The sequence below is a fragment of the Rhopilema esculentum genome, chromosome 20 (assembly GCF_057945365.1).
Source record: "Rhopilema esculentum isolate cy_ngs chromosome 20, ASM5794536v1, whole genome shotgun sequence".
Lineage (NCBI taxonomy): Eukaryota > Metazoa > Cnidaria > Scyphozoa > Rhizostomeae > Rhizostomatidae > Rhopilema > Rhopilema esculentum.
Genome location: NC_142834.1, coordinates 7,036,039 through 7,063,916, shown reverse-complemented (window position 1 = coordinate 7,063,916; position 27,878 = coordinate 7,036,039). Strand labels below are relative to the sequence as shown.

At 37.4% G+C, this 27,878-nt stretch overlaps 1 protein-coding gene across 2 annotated transcripts in view; it reads left to right on the top strand.

Moving 5' to 3' along the window:
* Positions 1-27,875, top strand: part of LOC135687370 (fibrillin-2) — a 52,763-nt gene extending 24,888 nt beyond the window's left edge. Inside the window, exons 21-69 of one of the 2 annotated variants that reach the window (XM_065203912.2) lie at positions 267-425; positions 870-920; positions 1,075-1,212; positions 1,504-1,755; positions 2,331-2,465; positions 2,709-2,771; positions 3,157-3,282; positions 3,963-4,112; positions 4,639-4,674; positions 4,930-5,049; positions 5,445-5,570; positions 5,787-5,915; positions 6,246-6,371; positions 6,891-7,013; positions 7,292-7,420; positions 8,404-8,526; positions 9,531-9,656; positions 10,655-10,777; positions 11,448-11,576; positions 11,888-12,016; positions 12,367-12,489; positions 12,773-12,925; positions 13,112-13,174; positions 13,525-13,647; positions 14,054-14,176; positions 14,454-14,636; positions 15,257-15,457; positions 15,937-16,068; positions 16,426-16,545; positions 16,975-17,097; positions 17,438-17,557; positions 17,972-18,097; positions 18,668-18,919; positions 19,082-19,282; positions 19,527-19,652; positions 19,899-20,024; positions 20,482-20,604; positions 21,064-21,180; positions 21,658-21,786; positions 21,971-22,123; positions 22,512-22,547; positions 22,867-22,992; positions 23,451-23,567; positions 23,901-24,017; positions 24,440-24,568; positions 24,920-25,039; positions 25,417-25,533; positions 25,751-25,853; positions 26,179-27,875. In XM_065203912.2, the coding sequence (XP_065059984.2) occupies positions 267-425; positions 870-920; positions 1,075-1,212; positions 1,504-1,755; positions 2,331-2,465; positions 2,709-2,771; positions 3,157-3,282; positions 3,963-4,112; positions 4,639-4,674; positions 4,930-5,049; positions 5,445-5,570; positions 5,787-5,915; positions 6,246-6,371; positions 6,891-7,013; positions 7,292-7,420; positions 8,404-8,526; positions 9,531-9,656; positions 10,655-10,777; positions 11,448-11,576; positions 11,888-12,016; positions 12,367-12,489; positions 12,773-12,925; positions 13,112-13,174; positions 13,525-13,647; positions 14,054-14,176; positions 14,454-14,636; positions 15,257-15,457; positions 15,937-16,068; positions 16,426-16,545; positions 16,975-17,097; positions 17,438-17,557; positions 17,972-18,097; positions 18,668-18,919; positions 19,082-19,282; positions 19,527-19,652; positions 19,899-20,024; positions 20,482-20,604; positions 21,064-21,180; positions 21,658-21,786; positions 21,971-22,123; positions 22,512-22,547; positions 22,867-22,992; positions 23,451-23,567; positions 23,901-24,017; positions 24,440-24,568; positions 24,920-25,039; positions 25,417-25,533; positions 25,751-25,853; positions 26,179-26,911 (6,908 nt within the window). In that variant the 3' untranslated portion in view covers positions 26,912-27,875. The remainder of the gene's footprint in view (positions 1-266; positions 426-869; positions 921-1,074; positions 1,213-1,503; positions 1,756-2,330; positions 2,466-2,708; positions 2,772-3,156; positions 3,283-3,962; positions 4,113-4,638; positions 4,675-4,929; positions 5,050-5,444; positions 5,571-5,786; positions 5,916-6,245; positions 6,372-6,890; positions 7,014-7,291; positions 7,421-8,403; positions 8,527-9,530; positions 9,657-10,654; positions 10,778-11,447; positions 11,577-11,887; positions 12,017-12,366; positions 12,490-12,772; positions 12,926-13,111; positions 13,175-13,524; positions 13,648-14,053; positions 14,177-14,453; positions 14,637-15,256; positions 15,458-15,936; positions 16,069-16,425; positions 16,546-16,974; positions 17,098-17,437; positions 17,558-17,971; positions 18,098-18,667; positions 18,920-19,081; positions 19,283-19,526; positions 19,653-19,898; positions 20,025-20,481; positions 20,605-21,063; positions 21,181-21,657; positions 21,787-21,970; positions 22,124-22,511; positions 22,548-22,866; positions 22,993-23,450; positions 23,568-23,900; positions 24,018-24,439; positions 24,569-24,919; positions 25,040-25,416; positions 25,534-25,750; positions 25,854-26,178) is intronic. The other variant, XM_089114629.1, reaches the window with a different exon arrangement.
* Positions 27,876-27,878: the final 3 nt, after the last annotated feature.

Here is a 27,878-nt window from a genome sequence, read left to right as displayed (position 1 = left end):
ATTTCTGTTTAAGGAACAATTGCTTTCATACAGGGTTTGGGCTCTTCAAGGGTCTAAAATAACGTGCTCTGCAAAAAGAGGAAGAATTGTAAATCTTCCCTATGATATATCTTCGGACAAAAATCCACAGGGGTGGCTAGGTTGCCATTAGAATTAGAAAATCACAGACCTTTACCAAACCCAGTAATATTGCCCTTGGCATCGTTAATCTGTTATTCATTATAGCGAATCGAATTTGGTTTAAATTGAAATGCCATTTATTATAGATACTATTAAAGGAGCATGTTTCGCCAAGTTTGACGGTAGAATGTGCGCTATGCCACTGATGAAGAAGCTGACAAGAACTCAATGTTGTTGTGGAATGGAACCAATGGGACAAAGAGGATGGGGCCAGCCCTGCCAAGGATGTCCTCTGGAAGGCAGTGGTATGTCTTGTATTTTCTCTTCAAAATTGATTTTGTCGTATGACCTGAGTAGGCAAAGAGCCCCCATATAGCTCCAAGCCTTGCTAAAACAACACAGCAACTTTACCCCCCCCCCTAACTACTGGCTCCAATTGCTAATTATTGCTCTAAGTGCCCCAGGATTAAACGCCCCTTTATTTTTGCGACCAAATTTAGAGATCCTTATTGGCAATAATAATAGATAAATGGTAAATTATATTTGACTTAAAAGTTATCAGTATACACCATCATGCAACACAAAACACAATACTTGAATGGAACCGTTTTTAATAAGAGTTCTAAATTAACATAACTGTAGAAAGCTAATTATAATATTGAAAAATCTTTTATTTATTGTCTGTCAGTGCTCTGTAGTGTCGAGGATTCAAAAAGCGCTGATTTAGTAGTGGCGTTCTTTTCTTACAGACGAATACAAGATGATGTGCCCATGCAAAGGAATGGTGTCTTGCAAACAAGGTAGGCCCATTTCATCAAGCTGTTTTGCGTAGCTAGTTAATAAAAGATGTAGAGATTAATGAACGATTTAAGCTTAAAGTAACTTTCTTTTTACTTGAAGCAATTCTACTCAAACTATATCATGATCTCGACTGATCTCGACCGACTTTTTTAGATGTTGATGAATGCAAAAACAATGCCGGCATGGTCCTTGGAATGTGTAAGCATGGTCGTTGTGTCAACACAATGGGAGACTTCTACTGCGCTTGTAGTTCTGGTTACAGAAGTTCCAAAGACAGGAAGACCTGTAATGGTAAGATCTCCCCTCCTGTTTGCCAGACTTTGCAAAATGGTGCTCTATAAGAATCGTTATATGCAAACAGACATGAGCATACACGATAAATGAAGTGATTCCAATAGATTCGAAGATGATCATGACTTCATAGCTTAATGTCAACTGAGCTGAGTAATTGCCTGGAACTGATGTTCATAGTGAAAGAGCCCATGCTTTAAATGTATTTACTTTTCTATAGATAACTACACTATTGTCTGCACATGATATTGGCAACAGGTGGCAATAAGATATGTTACATGGTCTTTTCAGATATTAACGAGTGTGCTGAGACTCCAGAAGTTTGTATGAACGGTGTATGCAAGAATACAAATGGTAGCTTTGAATGCGAATGCCCTAAAGGCTATGTATACAGTCGTGCTACTGGAAAATGTGTTGATGTCGACGAGTGTGAGAATGGCAACCCCTGCACAAATGCAGAGTGCATCAACACACCAGGAAGTTTCAAATGCAAATGTACTAAGAAGGGGCAGACATTGGATAGCACTGGGCTTATTTGTGCAGGTTAGTACGGCTCAGTGTCAAAGTTTCATACCAGATACGTAAAATTGTGCCGTGTAAATTTGGCAAAGTGAAATTTGGCAATGTGAATTTTTTCGTTACCTGTAAGGAATGCAGCAGGTCATTGACGATGAATAATGAAAAACACACGAAGTGTCCTACGTATGCGAAAAGCGTTCGAAGGTTTTTAGTTGCCTTAACCCACCCTCGCCACTTCCACACTCACTCACTGCTATCACTCTTAAAACATTTATGGCAGCGATTTTGGCAAGTAAATATGTATTTTGTATGTAAATTTTAACTGCCCAATTGATTAAAAGTCTCTTTGAAGCTCAGCCAGAACTTTGAGCTAACAATTTAAAATAGTTGTTTAGCAAATATGTTTTAGTATATCAATGCTTTGTTATATTGTGACAAGATATCCAGATAAAGAATTTTATGCTTGCCAATCTTTGGCTCATCACCAGTCCTTATACAGTTGACTAGTTACGAACCTTTCTTAGTTACATCCATTCCGGGCCTGTTTTTTTATTTTTCCCGAAATGAAATACGAGCGGATTTTTCATTCCGTTTTGTAGATGTCCGTGTTGGAAAGTGCTGGTCCAAGCAAACTAATGATGTATGTGAGAACAGCATCAATGGCGAAGTTACAAAAGCTGTTTGCTGCAAAAGTTTAGGAGTTGCCTGGGGAAGTCCTTGTGAGAAATGCGAAGGTGATTATCTTCCTGTCTGTCTGGACGCTTTGTCAAAGATGCCTTTCATTTCGCAGGTCTAAATCGTTTGCTGTGGTTTATCATTTCATGGAACAGGAAGAAGTGGACAATTAAATCCCAGATTTATCTGCTTTCCAGTCCAAGATTTTCGCTTTCCTCAATAAATGAGATACAAAGATTCTAATCAGTTTAATCCTTTTTTATTCATCGATCATTTAAAAGGCAAATTTTTGTTTTCCGCAGATGTTGATAAGAAGCCGGATGGTTGTAAAAAGGGATTTGTCAAGAAGGGGGACACCTGTGCTGGTAAGAGAAAACACTTCTTATGCAATTTGTGGCAATTTCAATCAATTATTTCTATTGCAAATGATTGCAAATGATTGCAAATGATTAAAAATGATTGCAAATTATTACAAATGATTGCAAATGATTGCAAATATGAAAGGTTTTGTATGAAAATGATTTCAAGTATATCAATCTATTGAGCATTGCATGATTTGATACACATTGTCAGCAAGACTTATATTGAATACTATGTATAAGCAAAATTAAGACTAGACTCATGCTAGGAAATAACCAATTAAAAGTGATTTTTGTGACTCTCACTTTGGTATATATTGGCAAATGAATCAACAGAAAATTTCAACCATTGAAATTTAAATGCAATTTCTAAGCTTGTACTGTTTTTCAGATATTGACGAATGCAAGATCTTCGATCAAGTTTGTAAAAACGGATATTGCCAAAACACACCCGGAAGCTTCAAATGTGTTTGCCCAACCGGCTATACACTTGACGATTCGCAGAGGAACTGCTTAGGTGAGTCCCTGGCTAGCTAGGGTTGTTTAATGATTATCATGTATTCAGTTACTTTCATAATAATTGCTTAGTGAAAATGTAATCTGACCAATGATATTGTGAGATTCTTAGTCTTACTTATTTATTTAATCATCAAGTTATGCTTGATATCTGCAGAGATTTAGTAAAATTTTGTTCATTTAGCTTAAGTTAAATTTTTCGTCTCCAACAGGAGATAAAATATGAATAGGGTTTGGGTTGGGCTGGGTATGATATTTGTCTTTTTCAATGACATACCCACAATTCCAAGCGTTTTTTATATATTTAGATACATTTATGACTTGTAAAATGCTGTCTTAAGATTTAGTAATTATATTTCTGTTCTCAATATACAAACTGAAACAAGACAATATGTTCATGAAAATTAACGGGCGAAAAACACATTTTTCGTCACCTTTTTACCGTTTTTCAGGTTGCCTTTGCTACTTACCAAGCTTGTAGCTTGAAAAATTTGAGTTATATAAATAGCAAGCAAAGAATTTACAAAACGCTTGAAAACTAGAAAAATTAGTCAAGATAAGTTAATTACATTTGTGGACTCCTGTTAATAAGGTTGATTTTTTGACAACATTAATAAGAAAAGGTTAGGAGCAGGTTTGCCTTTTTACATTATTCCTGAATTGCGCCTTTTTTTGCTTCAGACACAAGAAGAGGAGCCTGTTATGAAAGCTTTACCAGAGATAGCTGCAAAAACCCAATCCCTGGCAACCAGACAAAGAGCAACTGTTGTTGTTCAGTAATTGGAAAGGCATGGGGAACACCCTGCGAAATTTGCCCACTCAAAGACAGTCGTAAGTAGCGCGAGTCGCAATTTTATTTTGAGAAATTGCAGCTCTACCACGATAAAGATTTTCTCATGATAGTTTTACATCCTGATGGTTTATTTATGATTAAATTCCCATTGTCATTTTTACCAATAGTTGTAGTCAATTTACCAGTTTTTATTAAACATAGTTGTTTCTATACATATGGACAAAAGTAGAAAAAATTGCAACGCAACTACGTTTTTAGAGCAAGATTCTTCATTCGCTTCTTTTCATATATCTTGGTCCTTTTCTCGTCTCATACTTCGCAATGTTCTCTTTAAATTTAATATTTTTTCCAACGTATTTATGTAACTCACGCCTGTCATTCAGATTCTCTTGCTTTTAATCTGCAAGCGCTTATCGACAGGAATAATGCTTTACCAATGACATGACATGCATAAAGTATTTGAATGAGGCTAAACTTTCTGTATCTGGTTGGAATTTATGTTTATTGATCGCACGAAAACTTACACAAATGTGGTTTTAAAAAGCCTTTTATATCTTCATATAGCCTCGTACAATGAGCTCTGCAAAGCCGGAAAGTTAGGTAAGTAATCCAAGCAAGTGCGTTTTTCCGTTATGATGTTTTGACTGGTTAATGCACATATTACTCGATGTCTATTGGTTACTACTCCTAGGAAGCATTAGATAACGCGAGTATATCATACGGATACATGGGTATCTGTGTTCGTAATCTAAGGACATTAAAGAGCTTTTTATTGCACCTGTCTTCATTCTTATTAGAATTTGTGCAGTCCTATGCATTTGCAATCATTATATAGTTGAAATTCTGTTCTTGCAGACGTCAATGAATGTTTGTTTGGCATGTGCAAGAATGGAAAGTGTATCAACACACAAGGATCATTCAAGTGTATTTGCGATAGAGGCTATGATGTCGACGAGAAAGGAAAAGCTTGCGAAGGTGTGTGTGTGTTTTATATTTCTCTTCATTTGGTAGGTTGAAATCTTTCATGTGGACAAGTTTCTCTTGTGTCCTACCTTCATTTATAATACAGTTCCTGGTCGCATCTTGATATCTAATTACCGTCACAGGCCTTAAGCCAAAGGCTTTGATTTCAAACAATATGTTAAATAGAAGTGAAAGCGATGCCCTGTTTATCATAAAGACCATTATTTCATTCAACCTGTTTTTGGCAGCTGAAGTCTGATTGTTTTGTTTATTTGATCAGTTTATCCAAAAAGTTGGTTAGGTTGAGATTTGCACTTAAGTTACTTTAAGCCATACCTCTTGATCCTAGCAATCTGGTTTCCAATGATTTTGTTACGTCATTGTCATGATGCACATTTTTGTTCTAGATATTGATGAATGTAAGATCGCCAAGGGTATTTGCGGTTCTGGAAAGTGCATCAACACACCCGGATCTTTCCGTTGCCAATGTGAACCTGGATACAGGAACTCAATGATGATGGAGATGTGCATGGGTAAGACTCATTTGAGCCTCACTCAGAAAACGCAACCAAGTGTTACTTAGGAGCCTTCTCAAGACAAGAGACATTATCTTTAGATCGTTCTGTCTAAATAAGTGACTTTTTTATTGAAGAAGACATTCCAATAAGCTATTACTTTGTGTGGTGCATGCTATTACATGGATTTTGTTTTCATAAAATTTTGTTTTTATGCTCGCTATCTTCTTTTAGATATTGATGAGTGTACTGAGTCGAATCCTATGCCATGTATGGGAGGTAGATGTATCAACACACAAGGCTCTTACAGATGCGAATGCCCAGCCGGAACAGAAGTAATGGGTGGCGGAATCGACTGTGAAGGTATCTCGCTATTAAGTATTCGAAACTGATGAGATTTGATAAGATATTTCATTCAACGAGTTAATGTACACGTCTTGGCAGGGTAGAAAAGGTTATCAGGTAAACTAGAATCTTAGAGACAGTTTCAGGTTAATTGAGATATAAGTTGATAGAGGGCACCTCTGATGACACAAATATGTTTTATTTGAGGTAGACGAGTATTTCAGATAGCTTAAACGCAAGGAAGCAGTGTGTTTGACCGAGAAGCTTCTGTACCTGTTCATTGCAGCTAGAATTAATTTGTTTTGATTGTTAACTTTGTTTAAAAAGGCTTTGTATTTTTAATTCCAGATATTGATGAATGCACAAGAATCCCAGGAGTCTGCAGATATGGCAGATGTCAAAACTTCAATGGTGGATACCTGTGCGCCTGCGCATCTGGTTTCAAGCAGAGCAGAGATATGAAGTCTTGTCTTGGTGGGTTGCGCTTGCTGGCACCTAATATCAATTTGTTGGCTGTTGTTGTTGTTGACTGTTGTTGTTGCTGACTGACTAGGTCAACCCGTGCTTTTCAGGGTAATGTTGTAACGTGGTGAAATCAGCAAATAATTTGTTGCCCCCTTGTGATGTGTAGTCAAAATTTTCTTGACCATCACCTAGTTGACCAAGCTTTGAAGACTATCACACCAAAGTTGTCCAATCTGCTTTATTTCTCATTTCGAAAAGTATCCCTTTAAAGCACAAATTCAAGGACCCATGGTTCTTCTATTTTTCTAAATATTCGTGAATGTCACTTGTCAATTATCATTTGAACGAATTACACTGATATTTATTAAGAAATTTAGTATATCGATAAGTAGAGTGGGCACCCTTATCTAAGAACTTCTGTTTTCCATCGTACAACTATTATGCTAAGTTTACCTGATAGTTTAGTGTGGCCATGATTTCATGTGTTCCATTGGAAATATCCTAATTGTGAAAGTTTTACTTTTACAGACGTTGATGAGTGTCAGATAAACAACGGTGGTTGTGAATATATCTGTAACAATACTATTGGAAGCTACGAATGCAAGTGTCAAGATGGCTACCAACTGACAGCAAACAAAAGGAACTGTGAAGGTTTGCTAGCATTTTCTATCTAGTCAGACATAAACAACGGGTTGCAATTATACTGAGTTGATTTGCCATCAGCTTGAATGGTATCTGACAAACTATTTACTGCAAAAGCTGTTTATGTATTGTAAAAGCGAAAAGTTAAAAATGGAGTGCCAGGTGTAGAATACGATATAACTGAAGTCTGCTACAAGGCATACTTTACCGTAGCATCATTATAAGATAAATTTAGTAGCAGGCTTAACGAGTCGCCAAAATAATGCGTTCTTTAATTGTCTTTATAGATATTGACGAATGCACGAAGAATCCAGATGTTTGTGGAGAAGGAAACGAGTGTAAAAATGTAATTGGCGGCCATGTTTGCAGTTGTAACACTGGCTACGAAGCGACTGCTGATGGAAAAGCCTGCGTTGGTTAGTATTTCTCTTGGCATCTCTACTCTTTCCATTCCAAAATTCATGCGTTAATCAGATCTGGATTGGGTTACATGTTAACAGAGTTTTTTTAAAATACAACGAACAGTTCCTTTTACGCTTATGATGAGATTGAGAGAGACACGGTTTAAAAAATTCTTGCACGAAACCAATCATTAAAGTTATAAACGTTGCTCATTCTTTCAACGCCTAGCCAATTTTTTTTACGTTTTTATACTTTGCCTTCTTACTTAATATTGTTTCGTTTGTTCCTTTACTCTTCAAATAATTTTAGCGAGCATATCTCCAACATCATGAATTATTGAAGCTGAACAGTAACAGTAAAAGTTGATAAATGAGAAATTTGACTCGGTTCGGAATTAAGCCATCTCTGCAAAAGAGTAAGAAACACGAGATGTATTGAAAAAACTGTAAAACCATTAACAGAATTTCTCGACAGCTAGAATGTATTCTGTGGCGAAATCTTTTATTTCTGTGATTCACTAATTGTGTGTTTTACCCATTTTTTACTGCAAAGAACAATCACTTTACAAGTGTTGGCAGCCGTGAACCAGAAAAACGGGCTTTGGAGTTTTTTCTTGTTTCACGGGGTATTAGCACCTACTTTCACGGTAGGTTGTTAGTATCTGCTAAATGCCCCAGGGCGTATTGAGAAGCTTGTAAAAATCCAAAACGCTGATATAGAAAAGTGCAAGAAATATGATAGTCAGAGCCAGGAATAATGCCTTGGGGGAGTGGGTTGGGGGTAGAGGAAAGGACCCCAAACTTTGATCGAAAATATCTTTTAGATTGAAGGCAAGATGTTATTTGTGTACTCTGGAAACTGACTTTTTAAAGATTTCGTAGTTCGGGAGATACAAGTTTTGTCTTCGTTTTGGTTCAGAAGCGAATCTTTGAAATGAAGGCAAGAATAATCACATTTTTTGCTCTGTGTTAACCTTCTTGTGCTTTTTTCTTTGCAGATGTTGATGAATGCAAGGACAAGAACAGCTGTCAGAACGGAAAGTGTTTGAATACAGCTGGATCATTTATGTGCGAGTGTCGCAAAGGCTTCAAGCTCAACAAACAAGCAATGGCCTGTATTGGTGAGTGCTGCAGTCTATTTTTCATTGACAGTAATCTTTTGCTTGTGTTACAAACATCTAAACATGTGCTATTTGCTTACATAGGCTACTCGTTTCAAAACTCAGACGTCAGCTTTACAAAAATGAACTTATCTGGATATCATTGTTCCTTTGCTTAAAATATAGTTTTTCACAGGATACGTTTTGACATGCACAATGTCAGATGCATATCCTTACTGCATTTATCAGTCCCTTTTCGCATAAAATCCGCGGTTTTTCTTATCCCACCCACTGATATAAATATTGGACTTGTACCGTGCCCTTTAGGCCCGTTGAGTTGTTGTCTCTCATCTCTTGTGCTGCAGAATTACAAGTAGTACTCCTTAATCTGCAACAACCGTCACGAAACTGTTATTTTGGCGAAACGCAATGTCACGAATGTCAACACGGGTAGCCGCTAAGTTAGACTCGTTTCATTGGAGAGATTAGGCTGAATGATTTGTACCTCAATCGAGCTTAATCTGACACTAGCCCGTTAAATTTGTATTCCTATTTTCTTTATTTTGCAAACAGAATATCTTATAAATTTCAATATTTTACAAGTGGTTTCAGAATGATACTTTAAGACAGGATTTGCACACTGTGATCAAAATCCTACGTCGTGTTTGTTAAGATGCCTTGCCAGTGTTGGTTTCTGATGGGCAGTTGTAACGGCTTGTAGCTATAAAACCTTCTAAGGGATGGGTGTGTCCTTGAAAAGCTACTGGTTGTTTGCTCTAGGCTTCTAAACTTCATTTCCATTGACGGATCGAGCCAGTCCATTTGTGGTTTACCGTTTGATTAAGGGGGCATGAATGAATCAAGTAGCTGGTATACACAAGCCCTGCACGGATTTCACTGTTTTCAGAAAGCGTAGTGCATAGTGGGTGTGTTCCCAACCGCTACATGTGATAAGTATTCAGCTGAACAGTTGATTAAGATGATTGTGTGGCATCTCATAATATTACCCATTCTTGTATTCAAAGATATCGACGAGTGCGCAAGCGGAGACAAAGGAGGTTGTCACAAAGATGCACGATGCGTCAACACTGTGGGAAGCTTCCAATGCCAGTGCAAACCGGGCTACGAAGGAAACGGCAAGGAGTGCCAAGGTGAGTGTTGCAGTATGTTAGGGCCACGCCCTTTAGAGTTTCTGGAAACACCATTTTGAAGATACCAGCTCTCCCATTTTGGACACTGTATACATTTTGTTAAGATGCTATGTCACTTCCACAAATATAACATCGATAATTTAACGATTATAATACTATTAAGTAAATTTCCTGGTTTTTGGGTGTAATGTAAGCCAAGGACGATTGCTTTGGTAGGAGCCAAAGATGCTAATAACAGATAAGAATCGAATCTAGTAATTATGGGAAACTATAGGTGCTACTTTTAGCCATAAGGGCTACTCAGTAACAGCAAAGGAGTGCTTAGCAGCTCAGTAGTTGTGGCTTGTAATTGGGAATGAACAAAAGCTGGTTACCTATTCTTAATGTGTAGGTGTAAATCCCTATGGGACAGCCATTGTCTTTACACCTTAACGGAGGCTCGACTTACCTCTCCTTGACCTACGTGACTGAGATCATGGCATTTATTCTGGGATTTTGATTTTCTGAATCCGCCATTGTTCCATTCGGATTGAGTGTTTATGTGTAAATGATGTATCGTAGTTGTCACGTCTCACATGGTTCGGTCACTATAAGCCTCGTGCATATTAGGTAATACCACAAATAAGAGAAAACCTTAATGATTTTCAGTGGTGTGACAAATTCGAAGTTGTTTAAAGGATTGAAGATATCGTTTGTCACTAGACAGTGGGTTTCCCTATTTGATTAAAGATAGTAATGGAATGAATATATTATGTAGATATAGGGTTTTCATAGACTACAAGGGTGTTTGCTCTGTCAGGAGATGCTCTCATTCATTCAAAAGATCTTCATTGCCCCGAAATTGCGTTCAGTTTTGTTTTCAATGCCTTGTTTAAATGTTAACTTTTTATTTTTAAACCTTCTCCTTAACATTCTTGGCTCCACTAACTGGAATTGTTTTTATGGTATTGAAGCCTTTACACTCTATTTTAACGTTACTTGAACGTATTTTAATGTAGATCTTGATGAATGCAAGCTCGGCCTTTCAACTTGCTCTCTTGATGCTGATTGTACAAACACACTGGGAAGCTTCACATGCCAATGCAAAGCTGGTTTCTCTGGAGACGGAAGAACTTGTGTCGGTGAGTGTCGTTTTTTCTATAATATCCTGGTGAGAGAAAAATGAATTGAGGAAGCAGTAATGGTTTCAGATCCAGAATGGACAGGCAGTTCTGAGATCCAATGAGGTCCTAAGATATTTGACCTGGAGCTAACCAATCTAAAGTTGAAATCCTAAGTGGCATTAACAGTATTTTAGTGTCTCAAAAATCCTTCGAGTCGGTTAGTTCAAGTTAACCAGAGAAAGAGACATAGCTGTACTTTTCCATGCACACAAAATCAACAACCAAGACTTACAACAAGATTATAAATGTAAAAGAGTCATGGGCAAGAGACCCAGAGCTCCTACTGTATTGTTCTAAACACGGTGTATATTGATATACACTACATCACTTCCCCTTAGTAAAAAGATTTTCCGGTTGTATGTCAAACAGTGGAATAGATGGTTTTCTTTGCATTTAATCAAATTTAAATCTTAAGTATCATTCTTTGTTTGTTGCAGTTTCCGTGGAAAGTAGGTCGATATAGAATATTTTGTATTGCAGCTTCTGCTTTTGAGTTGCCACTTTTACAGGTATATAAGGTGAAAGACGCCAAAAGGAGACTATAGCTAGTATTAATGCGCAGTTTAAAAGTGTAATTGCAATCAAAATGTATTCACTTTTGATAACATTTTCATTTCTTGTGCCATAGACATCAATGAATGTGTCGAAGACAAAACACTTTGCAAATACGGCCAGTGCTCAAACACGATTGGCGGATACGAGTGCAGTTGCTATGACTTCGGGTTCCAGAGATCTGCTGACAAGAAATCTTGCTTGGGTACTTTTTCTTTACTTGTTGCATGCCTGATAAATTATATTAAGTATATCATACAAATAAAGGAGTCGTTTTAGTCCTTGGGGCTAGATTGCTAAACCAAAATATGCTCTGATGTAAATATACTTCTTACGTGTGATTTCATCATAAGCAAGATGTCATGATTCCAAATGTTTTGGCTTGTTTGTCGTAGATTTTATATCAAGCATGTTTACAATCTGTCCTTGACTCTGTAAAGTATGTTTTTTCTATTTATGGCCTTTTTGCTTCGCCATCATTAAAATGTTTTTGATTATGTTCCTTTTGCTTCGCAGACATTGACGAGTGTGTATCACTTAAAGGCGTTATTTGTAACCATGGTAAATGCATCAATCTCGTTGGCGGCTTCAAATGTGAATGTGATGTTGGATTCCAGCTTGATAAGACGAACAACAACTGCACAGGTTGGACGACCATTTTTTCGGTTACAACTTGCAGTCGTATGACTTGCATTTCTTTAAGGTTATGAATTGGGAATATTAGGGAAAGGGGTGTTGCCTCGTTGCATCAGAAATAGTCTATCTAGAATCTTCACTACTCTTCATTCTAATGGATAGGAACAGATTGATGGGTGAATATATACCTTGATCGATGCTACTGCTTGGCATTTCTAGATATAGGCAGGTATTGTGCTCCATGCCATAGCAAAGTATTTCTGATCCTCACATACTCCAGCGTTTTAACTGAAGTATTATATCCTCACATTTGCCATAACAAAATTTAATCTAATAATTTAATCTTTTTTCATTTTTAGACATAAATGAGTGTGAAACCTCCGGCATGTGCACTAATGGCAAATGTGTCAATATGATGGGCATGTACAAATGCGACTGCAACCCTGGATATGTTCCAAACAAAGAAATGAATGCATGCATTGGTAGGTCAACATTACTGCCTCCCGAAACTTCGATGGTTCTTGATATAGCAAATTAATACATGCCTTTAAAGCGGGGATGGGTTCATAATTGTATTGTAATGTCCACAAAGATTCGATGCGCCAGTCGTATTCGTGAAATCGTATGTTGAGTGTACGATAAATTGTCTGGATAAGTTGCAAGTTAAAATGTCAAATCTAAAAGGAGCCACTCCTGATAACAGGATATTTAAGAAGGCATTTTTGTTCATTGCACAGATACTCATCCATGTTTACATTTCTGTAGATAACCGAAGAGAGCCCTGCTACAGAGTGGCACCAAACGCTTCTGCTTGCTCCAACTCGGTCGCTTCCGCTGTAATGAAAAGTGATTGCTGTTGCTCACGGTTTGGCAAGGCATGGGGCAAAGTCTGTGAAATATGCCCACCAAGGGATTCAGGTACTGCTTCTTGGCTGGTATTACATGTTAAACAATGAACCATTTCTGAACCATGTATCACTCTTGACCGATGTATCAAGCCTGTTCTATGTGATAAAGTATATTCTTTCCTATCTATCTTTTCTATTTTGACTACAGAAAGACGCAATTAAGACACGCTATGCAATATTGGTTTATTTTTTGTAGATGAATACAAGTCCCTTTGCCCTGGAGGAACTGGCACGGCCACAAATGGAACAATGATTTTAGGTTGGATTTTCTTCTTTTCGTTATTCATTTCAATGCAAGTCAGCTAGCTGGTTGAGCTTGACGATGAAATAGTTTCAAATGAAAATTGATGAAAATTATTTTTTAACTGCAATTTGGTAGACTTTAGAGAGATACTATTTACTAGAGAAACAGTGAAGGATGCTTGCTTCCCAAGTAGCAAGTCTTTGCGCAATTGAATTTTAAAGAAAACGAATCCTTGCATTTAAGTTTTTTTGCTGGAATGTTTTGTTGACGAGCTTTGGAGTTACGATTTATATATCAGAAATGAATGCACTTCTATCATGTGCTCTTCCTGCTCTTATAGTTTCTTGTGAATTTCTTTGCTACAGATATTGATGAATGCAAAAAGTTCAACAACTACTGTAAGAATGGAAAATGTGTCAACACAAAAGGCGGCTCAAAATGTTTTTGCCCTGACGGCTTCTTCCTGAATCGTATGGAAAACTGCGAAGGTTGGTCGATGATTATTAACTTGCCTGTTTCATCACATCATTGATTTAGTTTGTCTATAACATACTTTTTGAAACTGCTCAAGGGCATTATCATTGTATTTTGAGGAAGCAAATTTTGTTATTAGTTTTGGAAGTTTGGAAAGTGCAAAGCAATAGTGGCGAAATAAACCTGTTTTATGAAAGTTCGATATCTGTTTTTCTAACTCTCACTGTTGGCGATTCTTGCAGTAATATCAATGTCTGATTCCATCATTCAATGTCGTCTCCCTTTCCCCACCTAAAAGCAACTTTGCCAATCACAATACGAGTTTTGCCAATCATTTATCAGAATGAACCTTCTACATCTCCCATCAGATACGCAACAGATGGTTTTTCAGACTCTTAAAAGCATCTCTCCCTTTTCTAGATATCGACGAATGCAAGACACCTTTCTTGTGCGGTCCAAAAGGAAAATGCATCAACACACCTGGCTCATACCGATGTGAATGCCCAACTGGAGTTACACTGAAGTCAAACAACTTCTGTGTTGGTAAGTTACATTGGTATAAATTGACAAGCCCAATAATTGTCTTTGGATTTTGCTTTAAGTATCTGGGATTTGCTTATTCTGATACCATGGAATGAAACACAAAATTGTTTTTGCATATTTAACTTAGGCTGTCTAAGTTAAGTTATTGATCTCATCCTGTTTTATTGATTCATTTTTTCTCAATATATCGATATGTTTTTGTCTGTTTTGTCTTTAAAAATGAAACATTCGGTTGCTTAACAAATTATACGAAGAAACAAATTATTCTCATTTGCAGACGAAAGGAAGAGCTTATGTTTCCACACTGATAGCGACCAAACGAACAACACTTTAGTACCTCTACCAATCACCGAGGAATGCACCGAAAAGTTCCCAATGAATTTCACCTACGCCCAATGTTGTTGCAATATGGGTACCCATTATGGCGACCCATGTGAAACATGCCCAGTCAAAGATTCTGGTTCGTTCTTTTTACATTTATATCCATCTTTCTCACACCTTAATCTTTCTTTTTTCATCATTAGTGTTACTTTTCGTGTTTTAGTCTTTCTACACAGTTGGCCCAGAGGTGGAAATAGGTTCAAAAAAAAATTATCAAAGCTTTCTTAAATTTATATTTTTCTGAAAGCCAAATAAATTGCCCACAAAACACACAAAAAATTATGTCAATATCTTAATTTTTTGCAAAGTTATGATAATTTGAAGTCTGTTTAATTCGACAAAAATCTTATTTCTTGACTTATGACCCTATTTCCAAAAATACGTGATCTGGGCCCACTGTGTTCTATTGTCTTCAAAACTTAGGCTATAAAACCACGCACCAGGAAGAAATGCTTTTTATCCATCAACGGCCAATCAAAAATTGCGTTATTCAACAATTTGGAACGAGGTCACTTCTTCTTATCGCTCATGAGAAGGAGTTTAAGCCTTAATAATTTTAGGCCCGTTTTTACAGTTTTGAAAGACCTTTCTGTACCGTTCAGTGGAGGTCCTATTTAGGTATTTCGTATCTTTAAGATAGCCAAAGTGCTTGTTTGCTTATTAATTTGCATTAAATGGTTCCGTATCTCTTTTCCACAGACCAGTACAATGCTTTGTGTATTGGAAAACCGGATATCATCAAGCCTACATCCTTCCCTGTTGATGGTATTACCCCAACTACGAAACCATCAACATCCGGAACTGGTGGTGGAAAAGATGGGGATAAGGACAAAACTAAGCCCGGAGGTCTTGGTGGAGACGGGGATGGCGATGGCGATGGCACAATCGACCCCAGTTTCGGTGAGTTGATTTCTACCGTTTCAAAGTATTTTAATGATAGAATTTCTTTAATGTTCAATGATACTCAAAATGCTTTGAAGATGAGGCTTGTTTTCTTTAAGAACTTAGATTTTGTGGCTTTTGATGCTCTCAAGTGGATTGGTTGGAATGAAAACAAGCATGGCAGGGCAATCTATGTGGCAGGGTTAAGTTCTATTTGAACTGAAAGCTATTACCTTCATATATTTGAGTAGATATTTTTTAAACTTTGTTAATTTGCTATTGAAATGTAAATTCATCAATCAGCACTCTACACAAGCACGTCTTAAACAATCTACTTTCTAGCGATTTCATGAAAAATGAAATGAAGTGAATATACAAGTATACAAGGACTGCACACATAATTCTCGTAAAGTAAGTAACTTGCCAGTGAGAATGAGCTGTATGTATTTTTGAAGAATCAAATATATTAATGCAATACATGTTTATCTTAATTTCAGATGTTGATGAATGCAAGATGCTCGGAAACCCATGCAAAAAGGGAAAATGCACCAACACACTTGGTGGCTATAAATGCGAATGTGATATGGGATACAAGAGTACAGGAAGCATTAAGATGCCCGAGTGTATTGGTAGGTATTCATTTCAACAACTTTTTGTAACCCGTGTGTCATTTAGATTGCATTATACCAGTATTGTCATTGCAACCAATTCGTGCTCGTTGGATCCCTTGCTATGCTTCTGCGAATAAACATAACACCATTATGGTTGTCGTGTAGGTCATATGTTATATTTTCAATACCCCCAAAATACCCCCAAAATACCCCTAAAATACCCCTAAAATGTGTTGCAATGTTCATTATTATGATTATAATTTGATAATGACTGTTAATTTGTAAGTGTCGAAACGAATGTTGTCGTTGCCAAGATTTTTGTCTCTGATTAATGCTGTTCTTGAATCTGATCATCTGAATTTATCTTCATTTAAGACGTTGATGAGTGTATGGACAGCCCATGTGAAAATGGAACTTGCAAGAATTTCGAAGGTGGATTCATGTGCGAGTGCCCAAAAGGTTTTGACTTGGACAATTCTGGACGAGTATGCTTGGGTATGCAAGGGTTTGATATCAGTTTTTCATTGAATTTGCAGTTTTCAACTACAATGCCTGCAAAAATTACTTGGAACATCGAGCAAATTGCATTGCGTTTTTTTGTTTCATTTCGTTTTTGCGAATGCTACTACTTCCATCTCCCTTTCCCCAGAACAATGTTGATATTTTAGGAAAATGTCAAGTAGGTCTCAAGAACATAATCCATAACCTCTCTTTTTCATTTAGTAAGCCAACATTGCTCGTAGGGGAGAGAGGGATGGCTGTATTTGATTTGAAGACTGGAGTTTGTATTCCAAGACGTGTTGCACGGATTGTAGCCACAGTTTTTTAAACAGTGCTTGGCATTTCCTTTTTATCAAAACAATTTCGTATAATTAATTAATTGTTATTTATTGCTAATTTTAAATCATTTTTCTGATTCCACAGATGTTAATGAATGTGCAAAGCCAGGAATCTGCGAAAATGGTGTTTGTACCAACACAATCGGCAGCTTTCAATGCAAGTGTAAGAGTGGATATGCTCTCACCATGGACATGAAATCTTGTGAAGGTAGGGCTAATAAATGGTATAAACTTCCCTTTTTTTGTATAACATACATAGTTTTCACTAGCCTCTGTTCAATGTTCAAGCAAGAGTAGTATCTGACGCCCTCGGGCCATTCGAGCTGATACCTTTTGGCCTTTTGATATGAAGCTCTGATACATCGTTTAAGGTGTTCATCTACTTGCGATTTCACAAACTGATTGATAAATTTTAAAGGGGAAATTTGATTTTATGTTTCCATTTCTGTGCGAGTAGTATTGCCAAAACGAGCATTGTTCTTAGTTGTGGGTATGCCCCTTGCTGATTGACCATTGTTCTAATGATTTCAAACCCCCGTCTTTTTTAGATGCCGATGAATGTTCAATTCCTAACATTTGTGGGGCCGGAAAATGTAAAAATCTTCTTGGTTCATACGAATGCATCTGTAACGAAGGATTCCGGAGAGATACCTTTGGCCAATGTGACGGTTTGTAATTCTGCATAGAAGTTCCATTGTGATAAACTCTCTACCTATGATAACAAAGAGTGATTATTATTCAAATGTTCTTTTGCCTGACACAAGATGACATAATTACCCCCCCCCCCCCTTCAAGAATGTAGCAGCAAGACGTAAGACTGTACGTATACACACTCACACGGGGGTTTCAGTTTTGAAAACGTTGGGCAGTTGCAGCGTGAATTTCATACGTGAAATATATACTTTTCTTTCATAAATGATATGTAACTAACTGTACATTGAATTTCCGGACCCTTTCGAAATTTTTTTAGTAAACTGTTGTTACCTGCAGCTGAAATTCTGGATCGTCAATACCTATAGAAATGTTCAGAGTAATATACAAAACACTACTCATGTTCATTCTGCCAAGTGTACATTTTTCAGATATCGACGAATGTATCGAGGCACCTGGAATATGTCAAAATGGCAAATGTAAGAACACAAGAGGGAGCTTTGAATGTGAATGTGACGCTGGTTTTGTGCCAACTGGTAATAAACAAAATTGCCGGGGTAAGTGCTGTTTTTGATATCTCGTGTAGCACTTGTCGGGGCTTAAAGTGCCACTCTAAAAGCATTTTCCAAAGCAATTGTTAGGTAGAGGTATACCAGCTTTTTCAAGAATTGCAGACTTCCCCACTTGATCTGGGGTTTTATTTTGAGAACCGACTAGAATGCCTCGAGCAGTTTGCAGCATTATCGAAGAGGATTCTCGTTATGCTTATCGTTCTGACACATGTCTCAATTTTTGTTGGCCATCTTTTGCTTTTACTTCTTGGGACTTTTCATTCAATATAGATTCATTCAAGTACGATATTACATTGGCCAAGTCAAATTTGTTTGTTTCAAGGTACCTTGGCCACCCTGGCGCCTAACCTGATTTATGTTTTGAATATAGTGAGGCTCGCTGTCTGCCCTCAGTGTTGAGAGGAAACAGGGTCATCTGCCATGCCACAGGGGCGACACATGTACAAGAACGAGCGACGGCCATGTCATCCAGAGACAATCAATGTGCACATGTGCCTCAATCATTGGCTAGTTTCAATTAACAATTTATGTACTATTCTTATTAATTCATTGCAGATCTTGATGAGTGTCTTGAAGTAGCTGACTTTTGCAAGAAAGGAACGTGCACAAACACATTTGGTAGCGCCACCTGCAAATGTAACGAGGGCTACGAGAGAATCAAAGACAAATGCATTGATATCAACGAATGTACTCAAGACCCAGAGTTGTGCGAAATTGGAGGCACATGTATTAACACCGAAGGAAGCTTTAGGTGCCTTTGCAACAATGCTGGATTTAGACTTGGCAACCAAGGCCGTTCCTGTGTAGGTAGGTACCTCTGATGCCACTTCAAACTCATTTAAGTTTAACTAATATGCACAGAGCAGAATTTGTCACCAGTGTTTAATGGCGAAGCAGGCACTGTAAGTTACTGCCTCAAGTATAATCATTCACTGCTAACCAATTGATACAAGTTTTTTGTTATTCTAGATGTCCGTAAGGGAGTATGTTTTGCCAAAGTTGAAGGAAACAGATGTGCAAAAGCCACCGCCTTCCAAGTGACAAAGTCCACTTGCTGCTGCAGTATGAATGCTGGATGGGGTGATCCTTGTGATCTCTGTCCAAAAGAGGGAACTAAGGAGTTCACCCGCTATTGCCCCAATGGTATTGGATACAATAAAGATCTGAGTGGTGAGTCACCGTTAATGAATTTAATTGTAGATTTAATGCATTTTTATTATTGATTTATTGAGCAAAGTACATTTGAAATTGAAGCTGAAAACTTACTCTCAGCTAAGTTATGCATAATCAAGGCTCTGTCTCGCCTCTTTCTATCTTTTCTTCTCCTTCCGCTTGCTTAATCTTGAATGTGATGGTTTTGTATATCTTTGATTGCAAGGAAGATTCATATAAGGCGATATATATGTTTCTCCAGATATCAACGAATGCTTGCTCAATTACGGTGAGTGCAAGAATGGCAAATGTGTCAATACCGATGGAAGCTACAGGTGTGATTGCAGTAAAGGCTACAAGAAGTCAGCTGATCCTAATGTCTGCGTTGGTAAGGAGGCTTTAATATTTCTTATTGCTTTTGCGTTGGAAAAGGGCCTTAATATTTCTTATTGTATTAGCGTTGACGTTTGCGCTTGAAAGGTGGCCTTAATATTTCTTATTGCGTTTGCGTTGGTAAGAATACTATTTTTTACATTTGCTAGAATATTTACTCATCACTGTTGTCCCTGTATGATTGTGTTTTTGTCTAGCTTTTCTTGTCGCTTATAATATCGTTTTCAATGTACTTTTAAAGATATTGATGAATGCGTGGAGTTGAACAACGTCTGTGGTAACGGCAACTGTACAAACACTGTTGGATCGTATTCATGCAAATGCAACGCAGGGTACGAGCGTGCAGATGACAGTCCGTCTTGCGTTGGTAAGTTTAATCGTCTCTCTAATGATAAATTATGTAAATCATGTGTGATATTTGTCTATCAGATCATATCAAATACCAAAGAAGTCTCCGGCACGATTTTGTTCAAATGCTCTGCAAGTTATAAATCATGCTTGATTTCTTGGTATTCATATTCTAGAAATCCCATGTAACGGCACCCACATACAATTAAACCTATTAATATATAATGTGTCCCAGTCGAGCCAAAGATAACCCGTTGTTGGGGGGTCTTCATTATATGATGGTCTTTTCTACAAGGCTTTGGTTACGAAGAGGAAATTCTGAGGCAAAATCCTACCTTTGTTGTTTTTAGGCTACCGCTTTAAGGTATCCTTCATTTAAGGTTTTACTATACTGTATTACAGTAGAATATAACAGAGACACGCCCTTATTTTTAATCTGTGAATCAAGCAATCAATTTCTGTCTTTTTCAATACAGATATTAACGAATGCAACCTAGAGAACGACCTTTGCGCTCACAGATGCTCAAACATCCCCGGATCATACCGATGTATGTGTCCACGTGGTTTCAAGGTTGCTGCCGATGGAAGAATGTGTGAAGGTAAAAGAATACGAAGTCCGGACGTTTTTCTTGGTTCATTTGCTCAAGCTAATGATTTTTCTGCCCATCCCGTCTTTTTTATATTGCTTGCTGTCAACATTGTGTCACAGGGAGCTTTGCGTTTATTTTCCTTCTTTTTTTCAGGGGTAAATTACGTCTATATCCATCATGACATATTCTGTTTGGCGTATTGCGATACATTTCTTTTCAAAAACTGAATTCATAATTGAAGTCAAATAGTTAGAGTTATAAATGTTGAAATAATGTTTGTATTGAGTTTTTGCTCCACCCCCAATGCGGGGTAAATGTAATCATATTTGCTATGATAATATGCCATTTTGAATTGACCCATCACAAGATAAATGCTTCCCTCGCGGATCTATCTTGGACATCATCATAGCTTCAATTCAATCTATGATTTCTCAAAGATGCTCTAATGTCTTTGCTATTTACAATCAGATATTGATGAATGCAAAACATCCAAGAACACGTGCAAGCAACTTTGCAAAAACATCCTCGGTGGCTTTATTTGTCTTTGCGGAGAAGGTTACAGACAAATCGGAGGAAAATGTGTTGGTAAGAATTCCTGTTCAATTTTTTTCGCATATTTCATGTTGACAATAGTTGATGATTACATTGTTTCTTCAACCGAATCAAATTCATCATAAAAAAATTCGGAAAGTATTTGTTAAAATGTTCGCTTTTCTAGAGCCACTTTTTAATCATGTAACACAAAAATTTTTAAAGCCATGTTTCTGAAAATCCTGCCTTTAGTTTTGAAATGATCGATAATATATTAAGAATACGGTGTTTAAAAGTCAGTAAATAACGAAGTAAGCAGGAACATTTCTACTACCCAGATTGTTTTCAAGACGGAGGCAAACCTAGCTTTCTGGTTCGATTTCAATTTTTTGAATTTTTGTTGGTGCTACTAGCGAAGCCTTGTTTTTTTAAGCAATTGGTTCAAAGATAAAGTATCAAATGTTAAAGAGACTACGACTTTATTCATATGTCTTTTCCTCGTTTCTATTCTTAATTGTTGTTGCTTTGCAGATATCAATGAATGTGCTGAGAACAAGAAACTTTGCAAGCCATTTGGAACTTGCCAGAACTTTGATGGAGGCTACAGATGTCAGTGTACTCCACCGTACATGCGAAGCAAAAATGGCAAATTGTGTCAAGGTAATAGAATTTGCCTTTCTATGCTAAACCTATTCAGTTGTAGCAGAATATACATACAAGAAATTAATATGTTGATAGCTTTTGAATTAAATCAAAATTTGGCTGTGATTAGCACATCATTTTAGAATAAAATATTTAGCATTTTAAGAGAAAGTCTTTGACATGTCTGTTTTGTATTCTCCAGATATGCGTAGAGGATTGTGCTTTGCCAAAGTAATCGAAGGCGTCTGCCAAGCTGCCACAAAGAAGATGATGAAGGTATCTGAAGGAGAATGCTGCTGTATGGGCGCTTTAGCTTGGGGTCCTTCCTGTACCCCTTGTCCCCTGCAAGGATCAAGTGAGTCTTGTTGAATCTTATGCTTGATATAGGCTATTATATATGAAGAATACCGCCTATTACGTGACTTAAAAATGGCTGAATTAACAACAAAACAGAACATGAATAATGCTGTTACACTGTCAGATTATTTCATTTTTGACGGTTATTGCTGATACTTGAGGAAAATTGATGTAGATAATGGTATATTATCGTTGTTATTTGCTTACTATGAATTAATTTTAAAATTCAAGCTTTGAAATGACAATTTAGATCTTAACATGTACTTAAAGATAAATACCAACCTTTGCAACTTACAACTTGTATCATGACACATCTTTGTGCACTAATTTTTTCTATTTTTATTGTCCTGCTCAATTGTTAATTCTTTTTCTTTTTTGTTTTGCAGTCAAATACAACCTTCTGTGCAGCAAAGACGGCCACAGTAAGATACTTAAATTACTTTAGTACACAGATTAATACAGCATTTGCTCTTGTTATCTAACTTTATTAATTGTTGGCTACCACTATAGCAGTTTTGAAAGCAAATAGTAACAAACACCTGATATCGGTTAGAAAAGTTACAATTTTGATATTTCTGTAAACTGATCCATTGTGAATATTCAAAGGTAGTTTGGATTCGTTTGCTAGCTTATTCTCTTAGATCAGTTTCTAAGCTGAGGTCAATTCAGCAACCATTCTGAAGTATAAAGCTGGGAGAACAAGTGAATTTTCGTTAGACTAAACTTTTTGTTTGTTTGCAGCTGTCAACGAATGTGATATGATTGCTGGTGTATGTGAAAATGGAAAATGTATGGACACAGACGATACCTACATGTGCATGTGCAACCCTGGATTCAAACTGTCAATGAATGGAAAGAAGTGCACAGGTAGCTTGTGTTCATGTTTCTGTAGAATTAGTGCCTTTGCTTTAGGAAGATGGTTGTGTAAAGGGGGAAGAATGACATTAGCGACTGAGGCAACCATGAGTGGAAGAAAATTTTCCACACGAAGAATAAGATTATATTTAAAAGATAGAAATAAAGGAGAGGATACAATTGATGAATGTTGGAAAGTAAGAATGCAGAGAGTGATGAAAAATACAAAGGTAAAGGAAAAATGAATTGAAAAAATAAATGAATTTTGACCTTCCTTCGTAAAAGGCAAGAATTTTTATACCGCTGGAAGTGATACCTAAGACAGTTATCCAGATAATGTAAGGAGATTATTGAACTGAACAACCATGAGATCCAATGTCCCTGAAACTTGTGAGACAGGCCAGAACTATAGACATTTTTCGTTTTAACTTTTTTCCTCCTTGCTTAATTTATACCCCCTTCCTTTTTAGATATCGATGAATGCAAGAACAACCCATGCGAACTCGGTTGCACCAACACCATGGGCGGATACGAATGCAAATGTCAACAAGGCTTCAAATTTGATCTAAAGGCAAAGAAATGCGTCGGTAAGTGCTTGACATCGATTCACCTAACAAAATAACCAAAGAATATTTAATGGTTTCTCGAGGCAGTGAAGCTGTTTTGTTTTACACAAGGAAAATTGATGTGGAATGAGAGAAAGATCTGTTTTACAAAGCGATTCAGAATAGACCGGTATTGGACGTTTTGATGTGTAGTCCCTTGCATGCAAAATTGTTTAATGGCGAACCGTTAATTTCTTTACAGAAATACTTGCAAGTCCAAAAGCAATTATGCGTTACTTCTTGTCAAACATGATACTCTAAAGATAAACTTAGCTTCTCTTCGAACTATCACTTACTCTCTTGTTTTTCAATTAGACATTGATGAATGCAAATCAAATGCACACAACTGCGATCACAAATGCGTCAACACTGTTGGTTCATTCAGATGTGCTTGCCCTGATGGCTATCACAAGATGGGTGCTTCTTGTGTCGGTACGTCAATCCAAGCAAAACAATTTTTACAATATCTGCCTCATAGTGACAATAATGATTATGTACTGAACCATTCAGGTGCCTATTCTCCGAATAGTACTTCAAAACCGCAATGCCTATGCTTAAATTTGTTTTGCCGTGTTATTATCGATGATAGCGCCCTGCTAGCTTTTGATCAATATCTCATTTCTGTTGGCACTCTTCTTTCTATCTGTCGTCTAATACCTATGCATTTCGATAAACACTCTAACACATGTGAAATTTGAGTTACATTTGGTTACTTTTGGTTACTTTTGGTTACTTTAGGTTACTTAGTTCCTCCGTTATTCAGTTATCTATCAGTACACTTAAGGAACTCTTCAGTTTATGACTAGTCAAATACGTCTCCAATCATTGATTTTTTCTGTTATCAATTCTCATAGATACTGACGAATGTCTGTACAACCAATACATCTGTGGTTACGGTCACCAGTGCATCAACACCCCAGGAGGCTACACTTGTAGATGTCAGATGGGATACATCTTTGACAAAGAGAAGAAGCAGTGCGTTGGTAGGTTCTCATGACTTGGGTTTTCCAATACTTAGCATTTCTTTTTCTTTTGTTTTCTAAAAAAGCTCACAAAAGTGACCCCAACATTATTATTTTCTTGCTTTTATTATCTCACAGTCAGGTCATTCTCTGTCTAAAGCCAAACAGGTTTCAGTCGACGTCCTTCTTTTGAAACTTGAATTCAATTAAAATCGAAGTAGCAGAATTGCCATAGGACTAATGAGAACTTTTACCATTAACTAGCGACTAGCATTTCCTTTCATAGCCTATTTGTTGTATTGGTCTTTTTTCTGTTACGGAAATTGTTATTTTCATTGTTGTCATTTTTGATCCTGGATTTTTTTTCAACAGACATCGATGAATGCTATGGTAACACTCAGTGCCAGTATGGTTGTGAAAACACGGAAGGCTCTTACAGATGCAACTGTCCAAAAGGATACTCACGACACTACTTCTACAACCAGTGTGTTGGTACGTCACTTTCTCGTTACTCTTTTGATGCTTTCTTGATGTATGGTTTAAAAAAGTCTATAGTATCAAATGCCGCTAGTATTAAATGTTTACGCGGAGGTAGGAAATGGCTTCAAAGAAAATTGTTTTAGAAGCACTAAAAGTATATCTGCGTTGAGGTTATATCAAAGGTTTCATCTGCAAGAGATCTATTGAAAACGAGCTCTTGATATCCAACGTCGGTTTAAGTGCGTATTATAAGGCTTAAAATGCATGAAAATGAAGGGTATCAGAACATCAGGCAACAGAGAACCCTGCTTCAAAATATTAAGTTAAGACCTTCCATGATTACTTTATGAATCATTCAGAGTAACTTTGATTGTCCTTTTGCGTTGCAGATGTTAATGAATGCGAGACTGGTGCCTGTGGAAGTGGCAGCAACTGCCAGAATGCTCTTGGTACTTACTCTTGCTCTTGCGGCTCTGGATTTAACTACCAAAACGGAGTATGCAGAGGTAAATATCCGCATTTGTAGTTGTACGTGAAGTTACACGAAAACCGGTAATTCCTGCTGTGTTTGATAGACGTGTACGCATATTTGCGTGTTCATCGTTTCCTACGATCGCGTAAACGTGTGTTCAGAAAAATGTCTATAATGTAGTCATAATATTCCCTCGTACTTTCATACGATCTTTTTAATTAACATTTAAACGCTTCTACTTTTTCATTCAGATGTTGATGAGTGCGGTTCACAAAACCCATGCCAGTACAGCTGCAAAAACACCCAAGGAGGATTCGAATGTGGATGTCCATATGGCCTCAGACCTAACCAAGGGTACATATGAATTACTTCTTTCTTTGGGCTTCAATACTTTTGTTTTAGATAGTGAAAGATACAGAAAATTTTGTCTCAAGAACGTTATGAACGTTGACAAGTGATTTTTCAAATTTTATAGTTGTCTAAAAACTTTTTGATATTGGTAGATTTTGCCTTCTGTCGCATTCATTTCTTGATATTAAGGTAATTTTTTTGGATGATGTGGCCACAGTGCAAAATAATGCACCTGTCGCTGAAATTTTCCTTTCTGAATAAAAATGCCTTCTTTGGCCGTGCCATATGCAAGCCAATGTCATCTTATCTGATCCTCCTTCTTTGCTAGACACTGCATTGTTGCAACTGGCATTACATGCACTACCTGTGATGATGCCGGTGATGATGATGCCGTACCTCTGCAAAAAGAAGCTGATGATGAACCAACCACTTCCGCAGTAGCCAGCGCTGTGGGAACCGACTCCTTGCCTCTCGTCAAAGGCGAAGACTCCACAGATGCAGGGTTCTTCCAGTCCGGCTTTTACCAACAGCAGTCTGGTGGCTTCCAGTACCCACAAGGTCAGTTTCCTTCAGGCTTCCAGCAGCCATATAGTGGTTTCCAGGGTGGTTTCCAAGGTGGTGCCAACAGACAATTCAGCGGGTATTCAGCTTACGACTATACTGGTGGCTCCAGCAACCCTTACAGCAACCAACGATTTGGTGTAAGGTCCTTGCGTTTTTCACGAGGTGGTCGTGGATCTCGTGGTGGTAGGAGACCAATGGTTATTTCAGTTGGTAAAGACCTCAAGACAAAGATACCACTTCTCAAGTTCCTTCCAGCCATCAAAGGTCTGAAACACAAGGTTGAATACGTTATCACCGCTGGCAACGTAACACTGTTCGAAATTTCCCAGAAGGGGCGTTTAGGATTCTTGCACTCGACACAGCCGCTGAAGGAGGGAAGTAGCTATGCACTGAAAATTGGTAGTAGAATCAAATCCAACAAAGAGGTTGACAGCGAAGCCAAATTGTGGTTCAATAAAAAGAAATTTAATTTGAAGTTAGTAGTAAAGGTTGTTTAACCAAGGGATGCCAGACGACACATAGCTAGTTCTGTTGGCAAGCCACATGCCTTGCAAAGGAAGCAATTTTCCAACTTTTCTGTGACATATTTAGCATATCAAGACGTTTCAATGGACATGGTATTAAGTTAATCTCAATTGTCAACTAAGAATCGAGCGCTTTTACGTAATTAATTCTAGGAAGGATTCTATTGCTGCATTTCATGTAAGAGGAAGTTCTTCGAATAGGCGCTTGTTGGCTCTGTTACGCTTTCACCTTGTAATAATGCCATCGATGCGACACCCACTTGATTTTTGGGTAGATACCCACCGTAGAGATTCTCATTCTATTGTTTAATACAGTCTAAAGTTCTTTGATCGACTGATTTCACTCCTTGTGTAGTCGAGTCTGGCTATTTTGTAATCATGCCGCGGACTCTTGTTTATATCCATATCTGATTATCTTTTGGAACCAAGCTTGGCATAAGCATCTTTAGACCAGGTTTTGTGATGCTTTAAGAAAAACTGGTAGAAAATCCCATTGACCACCAATATATGCCGATGTGCTCCCATAACACCATTGGGTCATGCAAATACCCCATTCTTTTGACAAGAGGCTTGATCAAGTACTTTGGACCCTGGTAGCAACAGTTCGGGACGCATTCGCCATTATGGAACGGCAGTCGAATGCTGGTGACTGGCCCTCGTAGAGCTAACAATGGCAGTTTTCGAGAACTGCCTCTTACATGAAAGCGTAGTGTTTTATATCGATTGTCAAGTCATGGACGTTTTATATTAGATGTTTCCGTATTATAGATTGTTTAGCATTGTATAAAGAGGGGTTCTCGTAAGAATGTAACACTTTTGGATAGCCGGAACATAGTTTTTTATATATTTACCTTTGACTAGCAACTTTGTTGGTGCATTGAATAGGATTCTCTCAAAACATTTGTATTTTTTCTATTTAATTATTTTGTTGTTAAAATGG